This window comes from Triturus cristatus, chromosome 10 (assembly GCF_964204655.1).
Source record: "Triturus cristatus chromosome 10, aTriCri1.1, whole genome shotgun sequence".
Taxonomy (NCBI): domain Eukaryota; kingdom Metazoa; phylum Chordata; class Amphibia; order Caudata; family Salamandridae; genus Triturus; species Triturus cristatus.
Window position 1 is genome coordinate 886,892,453 of NC_140593.1, and position 25,902 is coordinate 886,918,354.

The following is a 25,902-nucleotide window of genomic DNA, read 5'->3' on the forward strand; positions in this document are numbered from 1 at the left end:
GGAGAAGCGTGGGCGAAGCCCGGGCCAAGGGCGGGCCCGTTTAAGCCCGTTCAAGACCGGGCAGGACTGGACTGGGCCACCCCATTTGCAGTTCGTGTTTTAATATCCTGCCATTGTCATTTCACATTAACTTTTTACTATTGGCTTGAGAATATTCATTGTTCCTCACTATCATAATAATTTTCTCGGTACAATGTCCCCGAGAACCACTAGGAACACAGTTAAAAAGCAGGCTCAATCCGCTGGCGAGGTCATTGGCCCAATTGACCAATTTATAACTAAAGCCAACGATGCTATTGAGCAGGGCATTATCTTACTGGATCGGAGGATCTCACAGGACCTGATGATTGCCAGACGCTCTTCGATGGGCCTACTGGCTACTGCAAAAAACCCCTTACGTCCTGTTGATCTACCTCCTCCAGTGACAGTGCATGCAGAAACGCACACTGTTCCTTGCACAGTGGACCTTTCTGCATCTTTGGACTTGTCTGATTCCCATCTATTCCTGGAAAAATCTCCTGCTATTTTTGTTACTCAACTAGATAACACCCCCTCTTCCTCAACGGCTAGGGGTATACGAGAAGGAGCTATCCCTAAAAAACCAAAGAGGAAGACAACCACTAAACTCCCCCATTCCACCATTCCTCCTGTCACAACCATCCCTGCAACTCCTCTTGCCTCTAATTTTCCCCCGCAAAACCCTAACCTTTCATCCCTCCATCATTCTCCTTCACTGTCAAATGTTCAAATAGTGGATTCTATTCCTGCTGATCTGAACATCAGCTGCACCAGCTCAAGTAGCAATTACAGCGGAGGAGATATGGTGAATGGTAATCTTACAATCAACGCACGTACCAACGACAGCCTATTGCTCACCAGAATTGGCGATTTATTTAAATTTCACTTGGAACCCATAGAAAAGGCCTTACACATGGTTCAGTCTCAACTTACCCAACTGTCCCTTGCACTATCCCAAAGTACAGGAAACAAGAAGGATCCTAATTTGGTGACAGGCAGGCCCATTACTTCAAAAACTCCAAACGCCAAAGCGCTAAAACCTGGAACCTTCGCGCAGAACCCGAATTCTAATAAACAAAAAGTCCCTGAGAAGCCTACTCAAAATTATTCCCTAGTATCTACAAACAAGCCGCAACCACCTCCTAAATCCTCTAATCCTCTACCACCCCGCCCCGTAACCAATCCTAAACCAACAGCACTTTCCCTACCAAACCCTCCTTCTTCCCTTCTCACCTCTACTGCCCCCACTCCCGCTCCTGTCCAATCCAATAATGCTACTGGATTCAACACCATTCCCAATAATCGTAAGAGAAGGATTCCCCCTATCCATCTCCCACCTGAGGCCTCTCCATATGTAGTAATAATGACTGGGGTTCCGGAACTCCCCCCAAACCAAGATGAACCGGTTTGGTCCCTAAAAAATAAAGTAATCTTCTGGTTGTCCAACAATAGACCGCTTCCAATCTTTATGGACAACAGAGTTACTACAGTGCGTAGAGTGCCTTGGTTAGGCAACCTACCAAAAAACACACAGGGCGACTGTATTATAGTAAATTTTGAAGATCCAAATACAGTCGAGCATATTTGCTCCTGGGGTGATCAAATCTCTACTGAAGGGATAGCTACCCATAATTTGTCGTATTTCTATCCCCCTAATACACGACGTAACGCAGGCCATCCGTGGTCCTGGACGAGGGTAGGAAACTGGGGCGGAATCAGAGACCGAAACCAGTGGTCGGGGTATGGTTTTAGCAACCCACCACCAGGCCACCTTAGCAATTGGAGAGGTCCACTACTATCCAATCGATATGATTGCCTGGATATGGTGGACTGACTACCATCTCCACCCATGACAGACAGCAGTTACAACAGCGTCTTTCCTAACCCAAAAGACCCCTGTAAGAGCATTTGGGCGGTTGGCTCCTTCTCGTCATCTTTGTATGGTACCCAGTTTGAGTCTTCCCCTCCCCAGTACACCCTGACCCAACAGCAGTCATCTTCTCCTCACCAGGTTTCGTGTTACACCATGTCAGCTACCCCCGCAGACCCGTTCCCCAATCTACAATCTACTACTCCCCAACCCAGTGAGCCTAAACCCAACCCTCCTCTTTCTGCTATAACCACTCAGTCTCCGTTCCAACTCCCAGATTCCTCTGCTGAACCTCAGCCTCCAAATTCTACCTTTTCATCAACCCAGGACCTTCCAATTTTATTCTGGAACGTAGCTGGCTTAAGATCGAAAATCCATCTTCAGTCTTGGGTGGAAGTAACTAACAAATTTAAGTTAATCTGCCTAGAAGAAACTTGGGCAATTGACCCTATTCATATTCAGGGTTTTAAAACATTTCACCTCCCTTCCTTACCGTCCACTCATAGTAGATCCAAGGGCGGCTTAGCCATCTATGTTTCCAACTTAATTCCCTTTACGATCACGGAAGTTCCGTTAGTCTCGTCAATTTTTCAAATCCTTAAAATAGTTCCAGACAATAACTCCTGTTATTATCTCATCAATATGTATAATAACTCTTCACCCAGCGACTGTGTAAAATCTCTGTCGGAAATTACCCTGTATTTACAAGACCAAAAAGCTATGAGTCAAGAGTTAAATTGTCATATTGTGTGGGGTGGGGATTTCAATGTGTATTTGTGTAACAATCATAGCAAAGGTATTTGTGGGCTTTTAGACGAGCATGATGTCCCCCTGGCCCACTTCACCCACAGTACAGTGGGTCACGCACTAAATACCTGTATTTTCGCACTAGAACTTGAATTCGCGAACATTTCAGTATGTCCTGCTGTAGAGTTCAAGACGACTTTTCATGGTAGAGGTGCTACTACAACCATCGATTTTATTTTATGCTCTCAATCTCTAAACAACCGATTGAAGCAATTTACAACTGGCACAGACCCCTCAAGCGACCACTACTCAAATAGCATAACCATAGCATTAAATACTCCATCCTCAGCCTGCCCAAAAACAAGCCTCTTAGCGCAGCACTCTCTGGAGATGAATAAAATTAACGGTTACACTGTTAAGTGGACGATGACCAACCCAACAGAGATCACTAGTAAGATTATCCAAAAAACCCTTCCTTTAATCCACCAGTGTCTGGAGATGTCATCTTCCCCCCAGCTGACTCTCTCCAGCTTTATCAAGATATTAGAAGTCATCAGACAAGAGCTTACCCGTCCCCATAGGACTCACGATAATGATAAGGACTCAAGAGGGTGGTTTGATTCCCGTTGCCGTAAAGCGCAGCGTGCACTGAAAAATGCTCTACACAATCAGACTAGGGACCGGCCACAAATCGCCTCCTTAAGGAAAAACTACAAGATGGCACAGCAATCCCGTAAACGGGAAATAAAAAATAATCTCTGGGCCCAACTACACCAGAGCACTCTAACCAAGGACTCCACCATGTTTTGGAGAACAGTTAAGGCCCCTTTCCTAGCTGATGAATCTGCGATACAACATCTAGATGTGGCAGTACCCGCCGATAAATGGGTAGCACACTATTCGCAGATCTTCGGGGACAACCCCTTGACAACCGAGGCTCCCAGACCAGATGCGGAAGCTTCCACTAGCAATAACATCTTCCCTATTGACCTCCACTTCGATCTAGAGGAGATAATCACAGCACTGACTGCCTCAAAGACCGGTAAGGCGCCCGGTCCAGACGGGGTCCCCCTAGACATATTTGTGAGCAACATAGATCTTTGGTCTCCAATTGTCACACAGGTCATGTCTGCGGTTACCCAGATCGGCCTTATTGACTCTTGGTCTACTTCTGTGCTCCTGCCCATTTTTAAAAAGGGAGATCGGGACAACCCAGCCTGTTATAGGCCCATCTCCCTTTTGGATTCCCTAGGCAAGGTTGCTGGCAGACTAATTCTGGAGCGATTAAGGGACTGGGCCACAGAGAATAAGATCTTAACTGACTTACAGTTTGGGTTCCAGGAGGGCCTGGGCACTGTGGAACAGGCCTTAAATCTGACTTTACTCATAGGCAAATACGCTGGGGCCAAAGGCGGTAAACTTCATCTAGTCTATGTGGACTTGAGTTCCGCATTTGATTGCGTAATTCATTCCAAGCTATGGGCGATCCTGAAAAATCTGGGCATAGATCTTGCACTGCTGAATTTTCTCCGAGAGCTATACTCGGATGCAAAAGCTTGTGTGAGATACGGTATTAAAGGGGAGCTTACTGAATCCTTTAACATCGAAAAAGGCGTAAGGCAGGGATGCGTCCTTGCTCCATTCCTATTTAACATCTATACTAATGGACTGGAGCAAGCGATGTTAGCTGATAGCAAAGATCTCCCCTGCATAAGCTCCCGCCCTATCCCTGCATTACTGTATGCAGACGATTCAGTTATCCTAGCAAGGACACCTAATCAACTTCAGATCCAACTAGAAAAATACTGCGAATTTATGTCTTCCCTTGGTCTTAAAGTCAATAAGTCCAAGACTTTCGTTATGAATATCGGGAAGAGAGCCCAAAAATGTAAATCTCTCTTTATTGAGAAGACCAGATTAGAAACTGCCATTACCTACCCCTATCTAGGTATCCTTATTGATAACCACCTGTCCTGGAAACCTGCCATATCCAGCAAAAAACTGCAGTTTCAACGCACAACATCCGCACTGACTTCGTTCTCTAGGAAACTGGGTAAGCCCGCTCCTACTGTGCTTTTGAAGATCTACCAAGCTAAATGCATGAGTGTGGCTACATACGGCGCCGGAGTCTGGGACTATGTGTCCGCAGACGAGCTACAAATTATAGAAAATTACTTTCTGAAATACATATTAGCCCTCCCTCGTAGTGCTCCCACTTTCGGCACCCATGTGGAACTCGGTTGGGAGTATCTGACTGACATCATTAGTTACCAGTCGATTCTACTATGGCACCGTATATGGACTCAGGAGCAATGCCATCTAACTAGGTCACTAATATCTGACTGTCTCACTTTGTCCCACTGGAAAAAGATTCCTTGGCTCTTATATGTTTCAAAATTTTTGACAGATTTGAATCACCCTGCTTATTTCACTGACCCTGAATCTCTATTGGGTATATCCAGAAAATCTTTGAAAAAGCTATGTGCTGACCACTTAAGCGATCTTCGTTTGTGTTCGGAACTTGTCAAAAAGTCAAATGTTCATTTAACGATGGTCCAATCTTTTTATGGCATTCAACCTTATTTGTCATTTTTTCTGTCAAATTATGAGAGGTATGTTTTAACCAGATTTCGGTTTGATGTATTTTTTCGCCTTGTCTCACTGCCTGTGCCCTTAGACTGGTCACGGGAACTAACAAATTGTCCCTGTGACGGTCTTACTCGCCAGTCAACCCTGCACGTAACCTTTTTCTGCGGTTTCTATAAATCTCCGCGGAAACGATGGCTGGTTCCATTGCTCCGACACTTAGGCCTGAGAAGATGCAGACCGGCCCTTTTGGCACTTCAATACTTAGACACCCCGTACGTTGCCAAAACTGTAGCCTGCTTTCTCAAAGCCTGCTTGAAAACTCATTCTCAACTATTGGCAACTGTTTCCTAAGATTTTACTGACTATTGTGCTATTATTCTTGTATATAGAGTGTTAGTGTTTATTTTTAAAATGTCTGCCTTCCTTAACAGTCAATGAGCAAACCGAATTTTTGCTGACTACTGTGTTATTATTCTTGTATTTAGAGTGTTAGTGTTTACATGTAAAATGCCTGCCTTTCTTAGCAGTCAATGAGCAAACTGAATTTTTATAATGTTGTAATGTTTTAAATGTACTTTTTATGATTGTAAATTCAATCGAAATAAAGTTAAAAGTAAAGTAAAGTACATACCGCAAACCAACGCACAACATCACATCACCCTATTTCCTAAGGTCACCACGTCACACTATTCAAAAACACATCATTTTGTTGAAGTCCATGCTATACCACACATTACCCAAACTCTATAAATTGAGTTGACAACACAACTTGCATAAGTCCTACACAGTCTATACCAACTAAATAAAACCACAAAATTTAACTCTAATCCAACCATACCACACCTCGCATGACACAAAACACCACATCGGCCATCACCGTCATGCCACGCCTAAGCACAACTATTTTCACCACTATACATTTTACCATACCTCAGCACATCACACTTCCATTGACCACTCCACGGAATATTCACTATATTGCTCCATACTACCAAATGCCACTCCACAGAATGTACTTGATCATGTCACAAAATTCTTCTTTACACTCCAGCACCAAAATATTTAACTCAGTACCCGGCCAGACCATATCACACATACCATACTATTGCCCACTATCTAAAACCTACCTCACCCCATAAGACGATGCACTTTTCAACAGTGTACAATATCATAGCAAATTACCAAAACCCAACACAAAATCACATCACACCCTAGCGCATACCACACCTTTCTTCCACTCTCACCCCAGTTCATCACTCCTTTCCGAACCCCCTCAAGATGCATCAGGTTTACCAGTAAGCACTCCTTTGCTCCCACTTAGACTGGACCCTGGGGCCAGACATATCTCAGATAAATAGGCACTGTGCCCCATACTTTATTGGAGGAGGATCTGGGTCACCCAGGAGCTATCTGCTTATCGACAGGGGTTAGAGGAAATCTTGTCCCAAGTGGGCTCGAGCAGAATTCCATGGCTAAAGCATGTAAAGGGTACATTAATAGCCATCGGCCTTGAGAGTCTATGGAATACCATGGTCTAGGCCAGGGCTAGTTGCAAATTACATATTAAAACTGCATGCTGGCAATATAGAGATAATCACATGCATAGCCTCGCGCCATGGAACTCTAACAAATGCCTATCTCACAGCTAAGGATTCCTTTAAGCTAGAGGACTTCCTGGATGAAATAGAACCTCCTCCAGCCAGGCGTGTCTACTTGCAGTTCCGGTATGGAACTTTGCCTGTCTGGGCCTTTACTGCAAAGTGGTAGCGTGTACTATGGGCAAAGGAGTTGCATTGCCCGGCCTGTGGGGGATCAAAAAGAAACCATTGAGCACATTATCTTCTGCCCAATCTACGTGTCTCAAAGGAGGTGTTGGATTATTCAGCTCTGTCAGAATTTGTGAGTTAGGGAACATAAGGAAGCACTCAAGATTCTGAGATACGACACATGCAGGTTGTCAATCTTTGCTCTCTCTTATTTTCTGATGATTGTGTGGAGAATAAGGTACAGGTCAAGTATTCCTCATAAGAAACTTGTTTAGTGGCGAACAGTAACCTTAGCAGCTGTACAATTGTTGGTGAATAGGAAGGCTAATACTTGTTGTATAACAGGATTTTAGAGTTTTATATTCTTTTAACCTTTTAGCAGGTGATTTACCTATTTTATTGCCCAGAAAGCCACGCTCACTTAGCTTCAGGATAGCTGGATTTGCAATTATGTCAACAAATAATTTAGACCTAGGGAGGTACAAGCACTGCCAGACAATTCACATTAAATCCTTACGCTGTAGGAGACCCCTTCATTGCAAGGAGTCATAGGTTGCTTCATTGGTTATATTATTGTACAGAATTGTGCACATTTATACTGTAAATGCCAAATATTTTATGTATGTTTTATTCAATGTGATTTTATAGCTTACAGCCAAAATAAAGTTTAAAGTGAGTAAAAAAAGTTGAAAGTAAGCAAGCCTCAGATCACATCACACCATATCTCAGCAGATCATAACATTCACACTATTCACAACATGCAAAACACCATGAATCTAATCAGAGCCTTTTCACTACACTGTAGAATGATCTACAGCACAGCACCTCCAAAGAATGTCAGGGCACTGTTCTGCTGCACCCACAAAACAATACCAGTAATTTCTATGGAATGTCATGAAAATTGAACCCATAATGTGGAGTACTAATATTAGATAAACAAAATCCACTCATTCTTTTCACCACACACCACATTATGCCCCTTTTTACAGCACAGTATCACAACACTAGGCCACACCCTTGTGCACTGTATTACAGCATATTACACCTTACCAAAACTCATCATCCCACCACAACATCAAATGTATCAACATACCCTTTCTGCCAAACAGCACACAATACTCTACATCACAGTGGCACTCCAAATCACATTACCCAACAATGCGTCACATCACCATCTCACACACTTTACAAAAGATACTCCGCCATACTACATTGGATGGTTCTTCTACTTAACATTACTCCTTACGACAACAGATAGAAGAAACACGTCACTCACTACTACATCACTGCAGCTCACCCGACAACACCACACTCTGCACATGCCAACATATCATCAGCAACCAACTTTATTTTGGTTCAAAGAACCATAGCAGTGAACAGTAAGTATCATACGGATATTACATAAAATACATAGTGGATAAAATACACAGTTCATTTCAATACAAATGAATTAAAATAGCTTAAGATCGTGCTACATCTACTGACAGAAGAAAAAACACTATAGAGTACTTCCATGCTAAAACAATTACCAGAGAGACAAAACCCTCAAAGAGAGTCCTAAAAATGAGCTTGGAAAGGGTCTGCTATGCCACCCAGAAAGCCCTAAAAATGCTAACAGTTTGAAGGCAACCTAAAGACTGTCTATCTTAGATAGGCTTAAAGTGCACAGTGCATTAAAAACACAAGAGGAGACTTTAAAAACATTAGGAACACTCCCTTAACATGATTTTCTTTTCCAACAGCCTTTGATCTAATGTGCCAAATTGAGCGTAAGCCGTGCTTAATTTGAGCTGGTGGTTTCCTGTGCTCAGCACCAGCACTTAATCAACAACACCGGCACTTTTCATGAGCACCAATTAAGGACACATTAATTTATGGTAAGCGCGGGAGATTAAGTGGTTTGCCCAGAATCACAGGATGATGAGCCGACGCCGAGACTTGAACCTGGTTTTCCTCCTCCGAAGTTGGCAGCTGTGGCCATTATGCCACATCCTCTCCTTACTTTCATGGTTCATTAGTTGATTCTGTTTTAGGTGGCACTAACAGGAGAAAAGGGCTGGTACAAGGTGCTTCCTGACGAGATCCCCAGCACTTATCACTGAGCGTAAGTAGTTGGCGACCGAATATACAATGCTACACCTGTTATCTGACTTGCAGATTCTCAGGGCTTTGTGCTGATTTTCAAGCCTAAAGAGTTTGCAAAGGGGAGAAATCCAACAAGAACGCTGTTTTGCATAAGCACAGTAAAAGAATAATAAATGTTTTTCATTTTCAACATCTTGGCAGCCCATGGGACATAAGTTGGTAGAAACATCTTTTTTTTGTTCCATGAGCAAGTGAAGGATGCGATTGGCAAAATCCCTAGCCTAAATATAAAAAAACATTTGCAATGCAATAGGTCTTGCACTTATTAAAGTTAGAGCTGTTGGCGTTGTAAATGCCAATGTTTTTTACTTTTGTTTTTTTATTTGCAGTGGAGTAAGTATATTTGCATAGCGCTATTGCCATTGGTGTAAAAAAGCTAAAATAAAAAACATTGTCAGTTTCAACGTTAACAGCTCTAACTTTTAACAAATGTGAGACCTATTGCTTGTTTAAATAGCCTGCTTTGTACAAACTTCCATGCGCACAGGAGAGGTGTGTTTCATAATCGTAGCTCAATATATATTCCCTGTGGAATCAGTTATTTATGACACCAGTTTCAGGACACAAAGTCACAGCAGAGCAAAGAACTGTAGATGTCTTCAAAGAATAAATGACGTTTTAATCTTAAAAAACCAACATGCCTTGCTTTCGCCCATAAGCTTTCATGAATTGTGTACTCAAGGCTAAATAGGCATTGTTAACAGTAGTGTTCACTGCCCCAATGAATTCCCAATTGCTATTTACTTACAGTGTCCATTTGAGGAGAACAAACTGCTTTATGAGGTGATGGGACAATGCCTAAAATTTGCTTTTTGTTATCATTTACCAAGGCCTTCGACGTGCAGTAAAATGGTCCAGCCACAATATCTCTTCAAAAACAAACAGCTAAAAGCTTTCTGTGAACGAGATCCAATTATAATGCGAGATCTGACAAGTAGCAAAAAAAAAAAAACACATCTTATTACTTAAGGTAAATGATCTCTGTGGTCGGATTCAATTTAACAATAATGACTACATATTTTCTTCTTCAGAATTTAAGTCATTTAATCCAAGCACATATTTGAAGTCCAAATTTAGATAACCCATCAAATTGTGAAATTAAAGTCACCCTTCACTATTTCCCAAAATAACGCATTTGCAAGAAAAAGTAATTGCCAATTACTGATTTGTCATTTGTGAGTGCCCGAATACCTGGGATACCAACATACACACACCTCCCGTCAGAGCTCCCTGAAAGAGTAGGCTGGGATGAGGAAGTCGAGGGCGGGGACTCCGAGGAGGGAGGGGTGACCATGAGGGGGGAGGGCGGGGCCTGGAGTCGCGGGTGAAAGGGTTCGCCAGAGAGAGAGAATCCCTGAAGAACAACAGAGTAGCGCAGGGGGTGAGGGATGGGAGGGTGCTGCGGCGGCCAGAGCTGCCTGACTGGCATGGGACGGTGACCCCCAGCATGGAGCACAAGGCGGGAGCCGAGCAGGATGACTGCGTGGACTCCGGAGTAGAGACTGAGGGGTAGGTACTCCCAGGGGGCAGCGGTGCCAGGCAGCGCGGGGAGGGGGGCAGGCATTGTTTCCACTCTCAGACCTGTGGGGCACTCCCCGCCTCCATCCGTCCAGGCAGCGGGTCGCAGTGGGCGTGAATTAAGCATGATGCACACCGCGGGCATCCCTGGTGCCAGGTCCCATTCATCGGGACTCGTCCTCGGTGATAAATGAGCTGGTCGCTCTATCAGCCTCTGGGGCACAAGCTGGAAGCACGTGCTCCTGTCACAGCCCCGGCGCCACAGGGAAGGGGGGCTTCCACCCTGGCCTCATGCTGCCCCGAGCCCCACCGAGCGCAACAGGCTCCCAAAGTTTAACAGAGTCCAGTTGTCCTGCCTTTGTTATAACGGTGCTTGAGGAGAATAAACTGAGCCGAGCAGCATCCCTTGAACTTGCTGCATGTGGACCTGCGACCCTGGCTCTGTGCTCCCGATGGTGGCAGTGATTGTTTGTTGATTTCTGAGGCGTGCGCATCATTTGTAACTTACCCATAGGGCCCTCTCCTGCTGCCGATGCTCTGCGGAGGTTGCCCTCGTCCCAGTGTCCCCGGGGAGAGCTGGCTGTAGCCCCGCTGCCAGCGCACGGTACAAATCTCTTCCTGGCCTAAAATATTTCTATTTATTTTTTCTAACTTTTCCCCAAATATTCCCATCTAACGCACACTAACAGCCAGAATTAACAAGCAGGGAATCGAAATCAGTGGTGCACGTGCACCACAGCGGAGCGGAAATCAAAACCAGTGGTGCGCGCGCACCACAGAGGAGCGGGGGCTAGGGAGCGCGGCAGTGATGCGAACGCACGCTGCTGCGTGTGCTAGACACCGATGGGAATGGGTGGAGCAAAGGCGGGACATGCGCCCACCTTTGCCCATTTGCGTGCATTATTTTTGCAAAAAAACCACGCTAAAGCCAATGGCACCCGGCGAAAGCCTGATCACACGCACGAGCGTGTGGTCAGCTTTCAGAACCCCGTACAAGAGGTCTCGTGCTGCGCGAGCAATGTTACGCACTACAACGCTAGGCACGAGACCTAATAAAAAGTGTTCTTGAAAATGGAGTACTTGCATAGTCCATATATTCTTTGAATTTTGGGGCACATTTAAAGGACAAGTACGAGTCTGTGAGACTGCCTGTGGATACAGTTGAGATTCTGGTGCAAAAGGCAGCATTCTAATAGCAATGTTTGACAGTTTCTTAGGCATTTTTAGGTATTAAAGTAGAATAGAGCCAATATTCGGTCAGTCCTAGCCTAGCCAGCCAGGTCTTTACATGCAATACCCAGGGGAACGTATGTGCCAGATGGTTAGCCACTATGTCTCAGAGGCAATCTTTGTACGAGGCCAGCTCCTCTGTTGTCCAGAGCCTGACCCAATGTAAGATGGGTTTTAAACAAGCTATGCCTGAAATTTCTCTGAGATTAAAGTCAAACCTTAACAGGAGCAATGGGGCACTTTTCGGGAGCCTCAGCAAAGATTTAATAAAATCATTTTCACTTATATCTAGTGAATCAAGGTAAAAGTAGTCCTACAAATCAGCCCCGTATAGAGCTGCCCCGTGCGCTTGGACCTTATATATATCTAATACCGGTGAAAGAGAGTATGAAGCGGCCCTATTGGCAAACCTTACAATGGATCCAGCTCTATGTTTGAGAGTTAGGAAGCTTTTTCCAATGTGGGAGGTCAAACTGTGGGAGTCATTGAGTCTCACCGCTTAGGCAGTCAAATTCAGAGACCCTATCTAAACTGGTACACTCTAGAACCACATTCCCCTGGACTTTTTCCGGTGGCTAAATACCATATATTTAGTTTTGCTGTTGTTTATTTCTAGGCCATCGTCCTTGCAGAATAAACTAAATTTCCCCAAATGGGTGCTTAGACACCACAAGGTCTTAGAGAGAAGAAGAGTGTTCTCTTCAAAGAGCAGACCCGGCACTTTGGACTCAGCCCTTTTAGAGGCGTTGTTCTCACAGTCCAAAACATAGTTGACGCATCCATTACTAAATAAAAAAATAGTGTGGGTGCCAGGACACATCCCTGGCGGACATTTAATCTGATGGGAATGTATCCAGTTGTTACACCACTCGGACCCCACCTGGCGCTAGCAAAAGTATCTATATATAATTGCTGGATTAAACACAATATACCAGCGGGAGCCCCAGCTTTCCCAGGGATCCTCAGAGTTTACCCCTGGGAACAAGGTCGAAAGCAGCTTGTAAGTTAACAAATATGACAAATAACAAACATCAATCAATATCGATTGTTTTTCACTTTGTGGTCAAGAACCGTAGGACCTGATCAACCGTACTTGTGTTGGCTTTAAAACCTGCTTGAAAGTGAAACAACACATTGTTAGACCTTATCCATTCCCAAAATGTTGTCAAAAGTTGTTAACTGCAAATCTTTTGAATATTATCGATTGGAGTTATAGGGGTAATATTACCTGTATCTTGTCTATGTCCCTTTTTTAAAATAGCAATAATTTCTGCCCCAGATGATAGGGTCAGAGCAAAACATATCAGAGGGAATACTGTCAAGATCAGGAGCTTTCCCTCTTTCTGTGCATACAACGCATTAAGGGCTTCTTCTAATGTAAAGTCCACTGGCTCACTTACTGTTCTCAAGGTGGTAAGAAAGGTCATAGGGCCGTGGGTACTCTCCTCAGGTGTTGGCTCTGCATAGAGAGCTGTAAATTGCTTGACCCACTCCCCCGCGGGGATATGACATTTAAGGCGGGAATAATCCCTGTGTCCATTAGGGGTCACCAGATGCCAAAACAATCTAATGTCCTTTCCTCTCCCTGCTTCCAGCAGGTACTCCCAAATCTTGTCTTCCCACTGGGTCTTGCTTGTCTTAGTTACCTTGGCATAAGTCTGCCTGGAACTTATGATATCAGGCCTCATATTACTTTTTAGGGCTTTCATCAAGTCAATTTTTGCCACTCTGCAGTGATGGTCAAACCATTCATCAACTTTGGGAAAATTAATATGGGTTTTAACCTCATTCTCACAGAATGTTTTCAAACTTGAAAACTCATCTTTGTGAACGGCCAAGTTCTGAAGAGGTGTGCGGTCCTGGTCTTTAAATATTGTCAGTGCTGCACTGAATATTCTATAGATCTTTTTCTGGGTATTCTCAGATTTATAGATGTCCACTCATTTCCCATTTCGCCTGTTATTATTCAGGACTGTTGCATTAGATGTTGGTATCAAAGGCAGGACACGTCCCTAATTTGGGACCCCTTCAATTTAAGTGAGAAAGGATAATAGTCGCTGTCCTGGCATTCAAACTCTTCCATATTAGCCATCTCATGCGAAACGCTGACATCTAGCAATATATAATCGATGTTACTTTTATAATCCCCTCTCTTAAAGGTTGGTAAAGTCTGAAACAAAGCGGCCATTGCACACTCTTAAGCCATGGGATACAACTCTGCCTGTTACCTGCAGGGCAGCTTCGCTCATCCTGACACTTTCCCTAAGGTTAGAATGTTGCGGGATTCCCCTACATTCATCCTCTCACCATGTCTGCTCTGACATGGGTGGATAAGGCTCAAATGTGGTATGAAAGTCACCTGCGATAACCACGTAACGTCCTACATCGTGATCGTGAACTTCTAAAAGTGTGCCGCAAGATTTCAGGGGTTGGGAGGGTTAATTAAAGAAGATGACCTGTTATAGATGTTGACCCAAAAATATGGGGTCCCTGACTTCGGGATCAATTTAAGGGCAAGAAGGTCTACACAGAATCGATCTTGATAACCTTGATTAAGCAATCAAGGGTTGTTTTAATCCATACAGTAAGTCCTTCCAAAGGCCTACCTGCTGTCGAAGCTATAACTTCGATGTTGTATGTAGTAAAACCCTGCCTATAGACCTTATTTACTGCCCAAGACTCTTGGAAAAAACAAATGTTACATTTGTCAATGAATCCTCCTCAGTCTACATCAGCAAATTTAGCTTTGATTCCAGCTTTATTCCAATTTACTAGCTGTATGTTAGTTAACAAATTTTGTGGGATGGTATTTGTGCTAGGATGAATATGCAACGTATCATAGGGGGTTTTGGGAGTCATATTGTAGACCCTAGGAACAGTGGGATTGCAAATGAACCCCTTGCTTTCAGGGAAGATCATTTCCTCTCTTGAACTCCAAAAGGGGCAGCATGTCAAAATATAAAACTACGGGGGTTTTGCCAGCCACCAGAAGAGTGGGAGAGTTAAGCAGTCAATCCACCGCAGCCAGACCACTGTCGACAGAATGGACTGGCAGAGCTCTAACTTTGGGGCCCACGCGGCACCTTGTGCTGATGCTATCAGAGCTTTCCTTCCCCGTATCCTTGCCATCATCTGGGGGCCTCAGTTTGAATCGGATATTGGAGCTTACAGAAGGGGAGGTGCACTGGTCTAAGGAAATCAAAGCCCTCAACAATTTATGGAGCTACTAGTTTCATCTCAATAAAATCCCTTTGCCTTCCTACAAAGAAAAACACAACACATATAAAATAAATAAAACGGAAAGGTACACCCATGCATGTTTGCACATGCGCACTCATGAGCAGCCATTTTGAAATGGTCAAAAAACGTGGTAAGATTGCTGCCTGCCGAGAGTGTGGCTAGTAGCCAAAGTTGAGCAAAATGATGATGAGCAAGGGGGTGGGAAAATGTTCTCTCAAATGCACGGCAACGCCAGGTCTGACGTCAGCAGTGCAAGATACATCATCCATTCAAGACACTGTGAGACCAAAATCCGCTTAGGCTGGGCAAACACAAGAACAGGGAATAAAACGACTGAATCAGGAGTAGGGAAGTAAAATAGACAACAAAGCCACCCACTCATGAGCAAGGAGCTGACCCAAAGCCCACTCTAAATATAGGTGATGGATTGGAGACAATAAGTCTTACCAAAACAAACAGCTGATCCAAAGCCCTCTCTATATAGATGTTGGGAAAAAAATAAGTCTCCAACAAACACCTAGAATCGAGACCTTTAAGGAGTACCTATCAGTCCCTCATACAAGAAAACAGATGCAGGCTGTCAGAACTTCCTAAAACCCTCTGATCCAATGTCAAGGACAAATCACCCCAGACAGGAACTGGTTGGCCTCAATCAAACTGCACTACTACAACTACTGCAGCATACATCCAGACAAATCACACGAAAGAGGACATGTTCTGTGTCTCAGAGAGTGGTGGTCACCACTCAAATCAAGGAAGACAGATAACACCGCCGTCGTTCATTCGGATTACTAAAGGGAACCTGTGATGTAAACGCATCCACGTAACCCAAAGATCACCCAGGGATTCTGTTCCACATAACCCTATGCATACATACATACATACAAACATACATACATAGATATAAATTAGAGTTGCTATACTTTCCAGCCTGAAGCAGGCACCCCATATTCAGCTTACTAAGAACAGCAATTACTCAGAGTGTGCTTTTATTGGGTCTCCCTAGGCCTGTGTGTTTTTAACCTGCCAGCTATACACAAATTCTGTGTACTTGATTAGGTAGGTTTTGACAGTGGTGGGGTCTGCACGCAGTACATACGTTTCCCAGCGCCACAAACATCGATTCAATGGCGCCCTCTGTGCTGTAAAAATCTTATAACATAGCAATGCTACATTACCCAGAAACAAGATATATCAAAAATAGCAGTGATTGACAGATCCTGGTTTCGAACAGTATATCATTACCTATGGAGAAACTACTTCATTTATTAATAGAACAGGCACAGCCTGTATTTATGGTGACGTATTGCTCCAGCTCAGGGAAGCGTCAACACATTTTCCAAAATATTACAAATCTATTAGAGGCTATACAAAGCAGACCGACCACATTTAAGACGTAAAACAGTCAGTTTAGAGAGTATGCTCGAAGCAGGGCTTAGTTTGTAAAAAAAATATATATGTAATTCTAGGGGCCCAAGAATTTGCTTAGGGGCCCGTCCCCGCACTGCTTACACGCTGACCAAGGGTTCCTAAACTTAATTCCACCTTATGCTTCTTTCTTCCACCGCCCTACACTTCCTGTCCCTATCTCCCTCTTGCTGTTTCTTTGTTCATCTCGTCTTCCTCAATTAGTCAATGTTTTCAAATTTTTATCTTCCTCCTACTTTCTCCCTTTTCTGTCTCTCTATCGCTTGCTGTGAGTCAAGGTCTGATGATGACATATACGAGAAGGTTCCCAAGAATGAGTGCCAGTTTCCGCCACCTGCAGCCCCTGCACAAATTAAGCACTGGACGATACGGCCGTGCAAGTCCTTCACAGCGCCAATAAGTATTGGAAATGTATGACCCACCTTACAAGGGAGACTTACATCTAATAGACTTGGGGTTCCCTGTCTCTGACTTCACTTACTTGGTTGTCCCTGAGGATTGCGCTGCCTGCCTGACACTGTTTCTTGCTGCCTGCCACCTGTTGCTGTCCCGGTCTCCCGCCGCTGCACTTCCATCTCGTGCGGCCGCAGTGGGGAGACCGGCTGCCAAAAAACCACAAGACCCAGGTGCCCCAGCGGTCACGAATCACGTGACCGAGCGTTTCGCGCCAGGAGGCGCTTCAAATCACGGTGCTGCTGCGGCAGAGCGGGTTCCCTGTCTCTGACTTCACTTACTTGGTTGTCCCTGAGGATTGCGCTGCCTGCCTGACACTGTTTCTTGCTGCCTGCCACCTGTTGCTGTCCCGGTCTCCCGCCGCTGCACTTCCATCTCGTGCGGCCGCAGTGGGGAGACCGGCTGCCAAAAAACCACAAGACCCAGGTGCCCCAGCGGTCACGAATCACGTGACCGAGCGTTTCGCGCCAGGAGGCGCTTCAAATCACAGTGCTGCTGCGGCAGAGCGGGTTCCCTGTCTCTGACTTCACTTACTTGGTTGTCCCTGAGGATTGCGCTGCCTGCCTGACACTGTTTCTTGCTGCCTGCCACCTGTTGCTGTCCCGGTCTCCCGCCGCTGCACTTCCATCTCGTGCGGCCGCAGTGGGGAGACCGGCTGCCAAAAAACCACAAGACCCAGGTGCCCCAGCGGTCACGAATCACGTGACCGAGCGTTTCGCGCCAGGAGGCGCTTCAAATCACGGTGCTGCTCCCGCGTCGCGGGATCGCGCGCGGGTAGCGCCGGGAGAAGCCCGGGACAAGGGCGGGACCGTCTGTGGCCGTCCGGGGCCGGAGGAGGCTGGGCTGGGGCCCACTCCCTAAAATCTACTGAGGTACATCCCTGCTCAACCAGGTCCCTATTGACAAGGTATCACTGTATCATTGTTGTACCGTCTAGGAGACTGATCTGGCACCTGACTAATGGGGAAAAAAGCCATCATGAAGAAACGATCTATAGAAATGCAGAATAAAGGCAGTAAGGTCCCCCTGCCGAGCTTGACTGCGATCGATAGGATGTTGCAGAAAACGATAGGCGTTGTTGTAACCGCCATAGAGAGCACAGAGAGGCGCTTATCACTTCCCCCTAATATGCGCCTAGCTTCGCTAAACCCTTCCTCTGACGAACAGCCAATAGTCTCACCTGGATCTACATTTCTGGACTCTTATGTAGGTCTCCCAGGAGTTGAGGGTAGCCGCAACATCCCTTTTTTAAATAATCCTCCCCCCGTAACATCATTATCTGCAACAAGTGTAACTAGTGCGCAACACATACCAATCACACAGCACCAGGATACATTCGCAGAGATATACGATCCAGTAACCAATCCAGTGGTCTTGGAGGACTCAGCCCTCTCCCTATGTACGTCATTGAACAAGAGTGAGAGCCTTATCGTTTTAGATAGGTCCCCACCCTTGCCAGCAAATGGGAATATTTGCCACCATAATCAAAATGACACGAGGCCATATAGAGAGCCACCCCTAACGAGCAAAACCCCTCTGCTCAAAACAACTAATAGACGTATTGTTAATCGAGTAAGAACTGGTGGGGCTTCGAAGAGGAAAATAATAGAAGCTGTACAAAAAGGGAGGGAACCTAAACTATTTAAAACCCAAGATTCGGAAATCCCTAAGCAAAGACCTCCCATAAAAAAAAGGATACCTGTAAGGCCCAATGATAACCAAGGGCGTTCTACTAAAACTATCACTACAGGTAGTCCTACTGGAACCATAACTCCTGCTTCTAATGAGGGTGTCTATGGGTCATTGGCACACATAGAGCACATCGTTAGGTCAATGATTTTGCCAGTCCTTGAAAGGATTAAATTGGTAGACGAAAAGCTGGAGAAACTGGGACAGTTAACTCTTGATAACTTTACTTCCCTAAAGAACCTGATAAAGGTAGAAGTTAGAGGGAGAACAGAGGACCTACCTTCCTCCTATGTTGATTCGGCAAACACTATAAGTGTTGGAAGTGCTGTAAGTACAGGACTCACAGTTCAATCAACAAAGGTACTAAATTGCAAAGGGCTGAATTGTAACCAACAAAAGTTAGTAAAACGTGCTAAAACTCCAACATCTAGTGCAGGGAAGCTTACGAAGGGAAAAGCTGCTATACCACAAAGCACAGAAAAAACAACAAATAAGCACGTAGGAAGTATAAAAACTCCTTCAGTAACAATTGACTTACCACCAGATTCGTTGCCCTACACAATTGTACTTACTGGCGTCCCTGAATTGAAAAATGGGAAAGTAGAATCCTACCAAGAGCTAAAGAATAAAGTGTTATTCTGGTTGAATACTAACAGGCCGATCCCTAGACACTTAAACGGGGAGATACTGTTTGTCAGAAGGGTTGGCTGGATAGGTAGGAAGGCAAAAGACATACAAGGAGACACGATTATAGTCAACTTCAGAGATAGAAATGTAGTGGCACTAGTTTGTAACGATGAATACTACAATGACAAGGGCCCTATTAGAATAAAAAATCTTAATTATTTTTACAGTGAGAAGGCTACCCGTACATATAAATGCCGGGCAAGCACGGCATATGAAGTTACGCCGTGGGGGCCTGTCAACTTTTTCAACATACCCATAAATAATCGCTTCTCTGAGCTATATGGGTTAGATGAGACAAATTGACTTGATGTAAGTTACGATAAAGAGGATGATATTATTGCTAAATCCATTAAGGCAACTATGGATGGATGTAACACTAGGGACATAGCCAAACAGGATAACAACCTAATCCTGCAAACAGAAGTGGAGAATATCAATTCACCAATAATAAGAACTGGTGATGTTACAAATATAGACTTGGGCCAACCTGACAGTACTAGGGAAGTTGTGGTCAAGTTAATCTCTTGGAATATTGCTGGTATAAAGAAAAATCTGTCTGACCCTGCTTGGCACAATTATATCAGCAAAGCGGACCTTATCTTGTTCCAAGAAACATGGGGGGTAGAACACTCTTTTAAAGTAGGGTACAGGTCATTCCATATAGCAGCATCACACTTAAATAAAGGTAGACCGTCTGGCGGTTTGATAATCTGGGCAAGAATCACGCTGGGTATTGACTTTACACAAGTGGATTCCAATAGCCCTGATATTTTGGCTATAAAATTTAATGACGCTAAAGGACGGGCAATGTGTATTATTAATATTTACAACAGACCCCATCCGTCAAATAAGGAATCAGATACAATAGCCCAACTAGATGGTTTTATCCGCAGTTTAGACCACAAAACTATGTTGATTATAGGAGGAGACCTTAATAGGAGTTTTGAACCCATTACGGGGCTAGATGATATCCATGGCGAAGAAGACAAGGCCTATGACATCCCTAGCATTGACGCAAATTACATAACACCGTGGACAAATGGCTCATTGCAGATGTTAACATTGACTATGGAACATGGCCTACGCTCCTGTAACGGCCGACTCCCTTCTGATTGCCCAAGTAAACCGACCTTTGAAAGAGGTTGCTCTACTAGCCATCTTGACTACATACTGGTCTCCTTGAATCTATGGCCAATGCTCATAGATTTGAATGTGGATAACCGTACTGAAAGTGACCACTTTCCTCTTTCTTTGACTATCACTGGCTCATTGTTTACACTCCCTAAGGTACTGACACCTAGTGATTATATTTCCACTTATGAGCCCTTGGAGTCCAACAATTGCAGGTCTCTAAAATGGCCTGCTGTAATGGCCAATGTCGATACAATTAGAGAAATCTATGCACTCTACGTAAAATTTATGTCGCCCTTAGATAACATTAACACTGAGGAACGCTCGGTATCATTAGTACATAGGAATCTGATGCAGCAACTTAGGAAAGTCCTCTCAAAAGAGGTTAATATAGGCCAAGCCTGTCGGAATAACCGGCCTAAGGAGAGCCTTTGGTATAACAAAGCCTGCCGGCAGGCTAAACTAGAACTAATAAAGGCCATAAAAGGGAAGCAAATAAATATCTTGAGAGAAAAAAGAAAATTTTATAAAAACACTATTTTAATTGCAAAAAGATCTTGGGATGAACAAGTTTGGGTAGATTTACTTCAAGCTTGTAAATCAAAAGATCAAACGTTATTCTGGAACCTTATAGCTAAGGGCACCAAAGAAGGTGTGCAATCCAGAGATAGGTTTCTAGAAGAAAAGGTCTGGGTCAAACACTTCTCCTCATTATACTTATGTGTAGGGGAGGAGGAAGTAATGACAAACGAATACCCAGGGCAAAACACTAGTGATTCAACGCTAACATTTAGCTTGGCAGATACCATACTAGCCATTAATTTAGTTAAACAAGGCAAAGCCCCAGGACCAGACAAAATTCCTGGGGACCTCTGGAAACACGAGAATAATCTGTGGGCACCCTATATTAATCTACTTAGTAATGACATCGCAAGAGGTGCCCCAATTCCAGAAACCTGGCAGGGTGCAGAAATCGTGACCATTTTTAAGAAGGGGGATAGATCCAATCCATCAAATTACAGACCTATCAGTTTGATAGATGTCTTGCAAAAAATTTATGCGCGCCAACTCCTTAATAAATTGAATATGTGGATCGAGGATCATTTTATTTTCACCAAATACCAGGCAGGTTTCAGAGCCAAAATTAGTACAGTAGACCAGGTTTTTAGATTTTTATGTTTAATATGGAAATATATCAACATAAGGAAATCCCATCTATACGTAGCCTTCGTGGATCTTAAAGCGGCCTTCGATTTGGTTCCCAGGGGGCAGTTATGGAAAAGGCTGAGGGATATGGGCGCCCCCGGGGAGATCTGCCACCAATTGATTAGGCTACACGAAGGTAACTATGCAAGAGTAAGGTGGGGGCCAAATGGAGAGCTATCGGAGAGAATAAATATAAAGAGAGGTGTCCGACAAGGTTGTGTTTTGGCACCAACTCTTTTTTCTCTCTACGTAAATGACATCCCTGAAACCCTCTTGGGCTGCGAGCATGACTCTCCCAAGTTGTGTGGTCAAGCCGTTCCGGCCTTATTATTTGCGGATGACACGATTTTAATCTCCCAAACACCTAATGGTCTACAAAATCTTTTGAATAAATTTCGGGAATACTGCTTGGACAAAAACCTTGAAATTAATGCTTCTAAAACGAAAGTTATGGCGATTAACCCCCACAGAGGGTTTAACAAAGTTTTTAATGTAAATAAGGAAAAGATTGAACAAGTGAATAATTTTAAATATCTGGGTATCACCCTTGACACCAAAATGAACTGGAAACCCCAAATAGAAAAATCGAGGTTAACATTAATACAAAATAAAGCCCCTATAATTAGGAAGTTTAAAAGTAGCCCTATTAAAGCAATATCACCTGCAATTGAACTTTTTAAATATAAAGTTCAATCAGCCACCCTATATGGGGCAGAACTATGGGGCCATGTACCACGAGATTCTTTTTCAGTCCAAGAAAATAGTTTTTTGAGGCAACTCTTAGCGATTCCGGGCTGTACCCCTCTTGTCCCGCTATTTTGGGATTTGAATATACGTCACTTGGACGATCAAGCTCATTTACGCCCACTATTGTACTGGGTGCGCCTGTGGTCAACTGATGAGCTTGCAGACTATAGAGACGCACTGAAGGAAATAATCCAAATAAAGAATGCTACTCAGTTGGTTTGGTTAGCGTATATTGAAAACTGGTTTACAAAGCTGGGCTTACGCAACTTTTGGACAGATCCGGATTCACTAACCAATTCTTCTAAAAAATTGCTGAAGGTCACATATTGGGACTATATTAATAACTCTGTTTTATATAACCCCAAACTTGGACCACTGACCCTAAAATTTTTAAATTTTAAATGTGGAAGCAAATTCGAAAACTTTATGGATGAAATTGAACCCCCTCTGGCTAAATCACTGTATTTAAAGTATCGCTATGGTATTTTGCAACTTAGCTCTAGAACATCAAAATGGGCGCCCAATAATAATAATAATAAATCAGATCTGTGCAAATTGTGCGATATGGACGTTAAGGAGGATGAGACCCATGTTCTTTTCATATGCCCTGCATATATGCGGCCAAGGATAAAATGGATCAAACCTATTTGTTTAAACTTGGGTCTTCGTCGTATCCAGGATGGGGAAAGAATATTTAAGGGCGACTCATCACAGAGGATAGTATTTAGCCTGAGTCGTTTTTTATTTAGTGTTGCGATAATTAGGAAAAGGAATGGTCAAAAAATGTAATGGTATCATCATTAAGCCTGGTTCTTAAAAAAATTTTTTAAAAAAAAATAACCCCTTTTTTTATCCCTATTTTAAAACATTGTGTATAAATTGATATTTAAAAATTTTTTATACTGTATATTGTATTTATGTATGGATTATTTGTTCCCACCAGAAATGCTGCATTTTTGTCATAATGATTGTTTTTATTGTACGGTACTCTTTTATGGTTATTATAACCGAAATAAAGAATTGAATTGAATAGACTTGGGGCAGGACACGAGCCAGACTGTCTCATAAAGGCCTTTGTCTCAGAAAGGCTGGGACAGAGAACTTCACACACCAGGTAAGAATGTCTCACACACAACGACCACTCTGGCTCTGATTAAAAATTACTGAATAATTTCAGGAGCCGTGGACAGAATCTTCCCAAGTTACACAGACTACTTGCTGCCCTGTTCATCCGTTTCCCAAGACATTCTCCCCTTCTCACATCCAGCACCTCAGTAAATAGAACTGTATATTTATTTATTACATATTCTAGAACGATATGTAGGCAATATTAAAATATATCAGTGTGTATATAAGTTTGTATATATATTTATATGAAATAGTTTACAAATGTTCGATAATTAATTGAACATGTAATGACAATACTTCTGAAGGCCTGTGTGAAGGTAAATCTACAATGGTGCCCCATACCACTGATACATCCTTCAATCAATCAGTCAGGGAATTGTGAAGCACGCTACTCGCCCGTAAGGGTCTCGAGGCGCTGGAGGGTGGGGGAGGGGGGGGGGGGGGTTGCAGCTCCGGGCCAGCCGGAGAGCCAGGTCTTGAGGCTCTTCCTGAAGGTGTGCAGGGTGGGGGGCGTCTGACTTGCAGTTTTCAGCCCATACTTGTGTGCCTGTGGCAGGAGCTCAGTAGGCAGAAACCTTCTTCAGGACTGATTTAAATTCTGGACTGAACAATATTGTAATCTGATCCTATCTATATGAAAGCAGAGAGCAGGGAGCCAAGAAGAAGCTGCTGTGCTGCATCTGCATGAAATGGGAATAGGCAGATGTGGCATCGACAATTATGTACATTTGTTAATATAATGAGATCTAAAGTCTCTCCGCCACTCCCTTCAATGGCACAAACATATCCCCCCAACGACTCCACAATAAATGCCCCAGTATTCCATCTGTGAATCTCTTACCGCCTCTGTCGCCTCCTGCAGCGAGAGTACCTTGAATCCCTTGATGACATCCTTGGATTCGTGGAACTGCTCCAGCGTGAGGTCAAGGGCTCGCTGCTGCAGCTCCGAGAGCGCCTCCAGCCGCACCTGAGCAGAGGTGGCGGCAACGATGGCGCTCAGCCAGAGGATCACCAGTGGCCTCCCCATTGGCTTATCTCTTCAGTGTGAGATGTTGGACTCTCTTCCTGGTGCTGCCCTAAAAAGAGACTTTGTAAAGAAGAATGTTCTTCTCCAGCCTAAATAGAAGGCTTTGGTGCTGGCTGGCTCTTTGAGTCTTTGAACAGCAGAGTATGGGCAGGTCTTGGAAGGACCGCTGTGACACCACCGTACAAAGTGACCCAGGCGCTGGCAGTTTCTGAGGACAGACCCTTCCTTCTGTCCATTTCAAGCGCGGGCTTGACTCTGACTCCAGCCTGATATTGATTGTGGTCAACGATTAACTTATCCAGTCGCTTCCTCTGTAACTAGCTGTGACAGGCCCTCGTGTAACCTTGAGGAATGTCCCACTTGATTTTTCGAGGACATGACTGACAATTTGTTGGGCTGTATAGAATGAAGGAGGGTACAAGATAAGTATTGCTTGGTTTAGGAACAACTTAAACACCTCAACATCCTTAGCAATATAAGCTCAGGTTTTAGAGGAGTCTTCATTTAACTTAAAAAAATATACACTTTTCCTCTCTCATGTCTTGAAATCATGGAACCTAATTGTGAGAATTTGCATAAGTCTGGTGTTTTGGATCTGGTAAGTAATATATTTATAGCGCTACTGGTGCCTATATATATAACAGCAACATGGGAGGGAAATTGTGGTAAACAGTATAATTTTTCTATAAATAACACACACACACACACACGCACACACACACTCACACACACACGCACACACCCACACACACACACACACACACACATATATATGTGTGTGTGTGTGTGCGTGTATAACACACACACACACACGCACACACACACATATATATATATATGTGTGTGTGTGTGTTATTTATAGATACATTATACTGTTTACCACAATTTCCCTCCCATGTTGCTGGAGTTTCAAGCTATTGATTGTCCTTCATTTTTCAATGGGCTATCGAATTTAAGTCATCCCCATATTTGAGAGGCACATAATTAAAAGGTAACCCTAGGAGTACCCTTCCTACGCATGTTGTTAACAGTAACGAAGCTCCCTTCTTGCTCTGCACACAACCCCGGCCCTCAGCAGTAAATAGGGGAGTTTTCGAGGGCATGGCTGTGAGCCAACTCTTTAATGTCACAGGGGCCAGCGGGTGCACAGCCTCACTTCTGCTTTCATCGTGGTGAAACCTCAGTCCCGGATAACACGGGACGGAAGTGTCAAGAGCTCACAGGTAGGAGGTAGCCGACAGGAAATAGCGTTTGTATGTTTAGAAATTGCTGGACTTTCGCAG

The 25,902-nt window shown here is 43.9% G+C and overlaps 1 protein-coding gene across 1 annotated transcript in view; it reads right to left on the bottom strand.

Annotated features, from left to right (window-relative positions):
• Nucleotides 1–24,893, bottom strand: part of RARRES2 (retinoic acid receptor responder 2) — a 51,161-nt gene extending 26,268 nt beyond the window's left edge. The window contains exon 1 of the mRNA XM_085628609.1: nt 24,434–24,893. Within this exon, the coding sequence (XP_085484735.1) occupies nt 24,434–24,619 (186 nt within the window). The 5' untranslated portion in view covers nt 24,620–24,893. The remainder of the gene's footprint in view (nt 1–24,433) is intronic.
• Nucleotides 24,894–25,902: the final 1,009 nt, after the last annotated feature.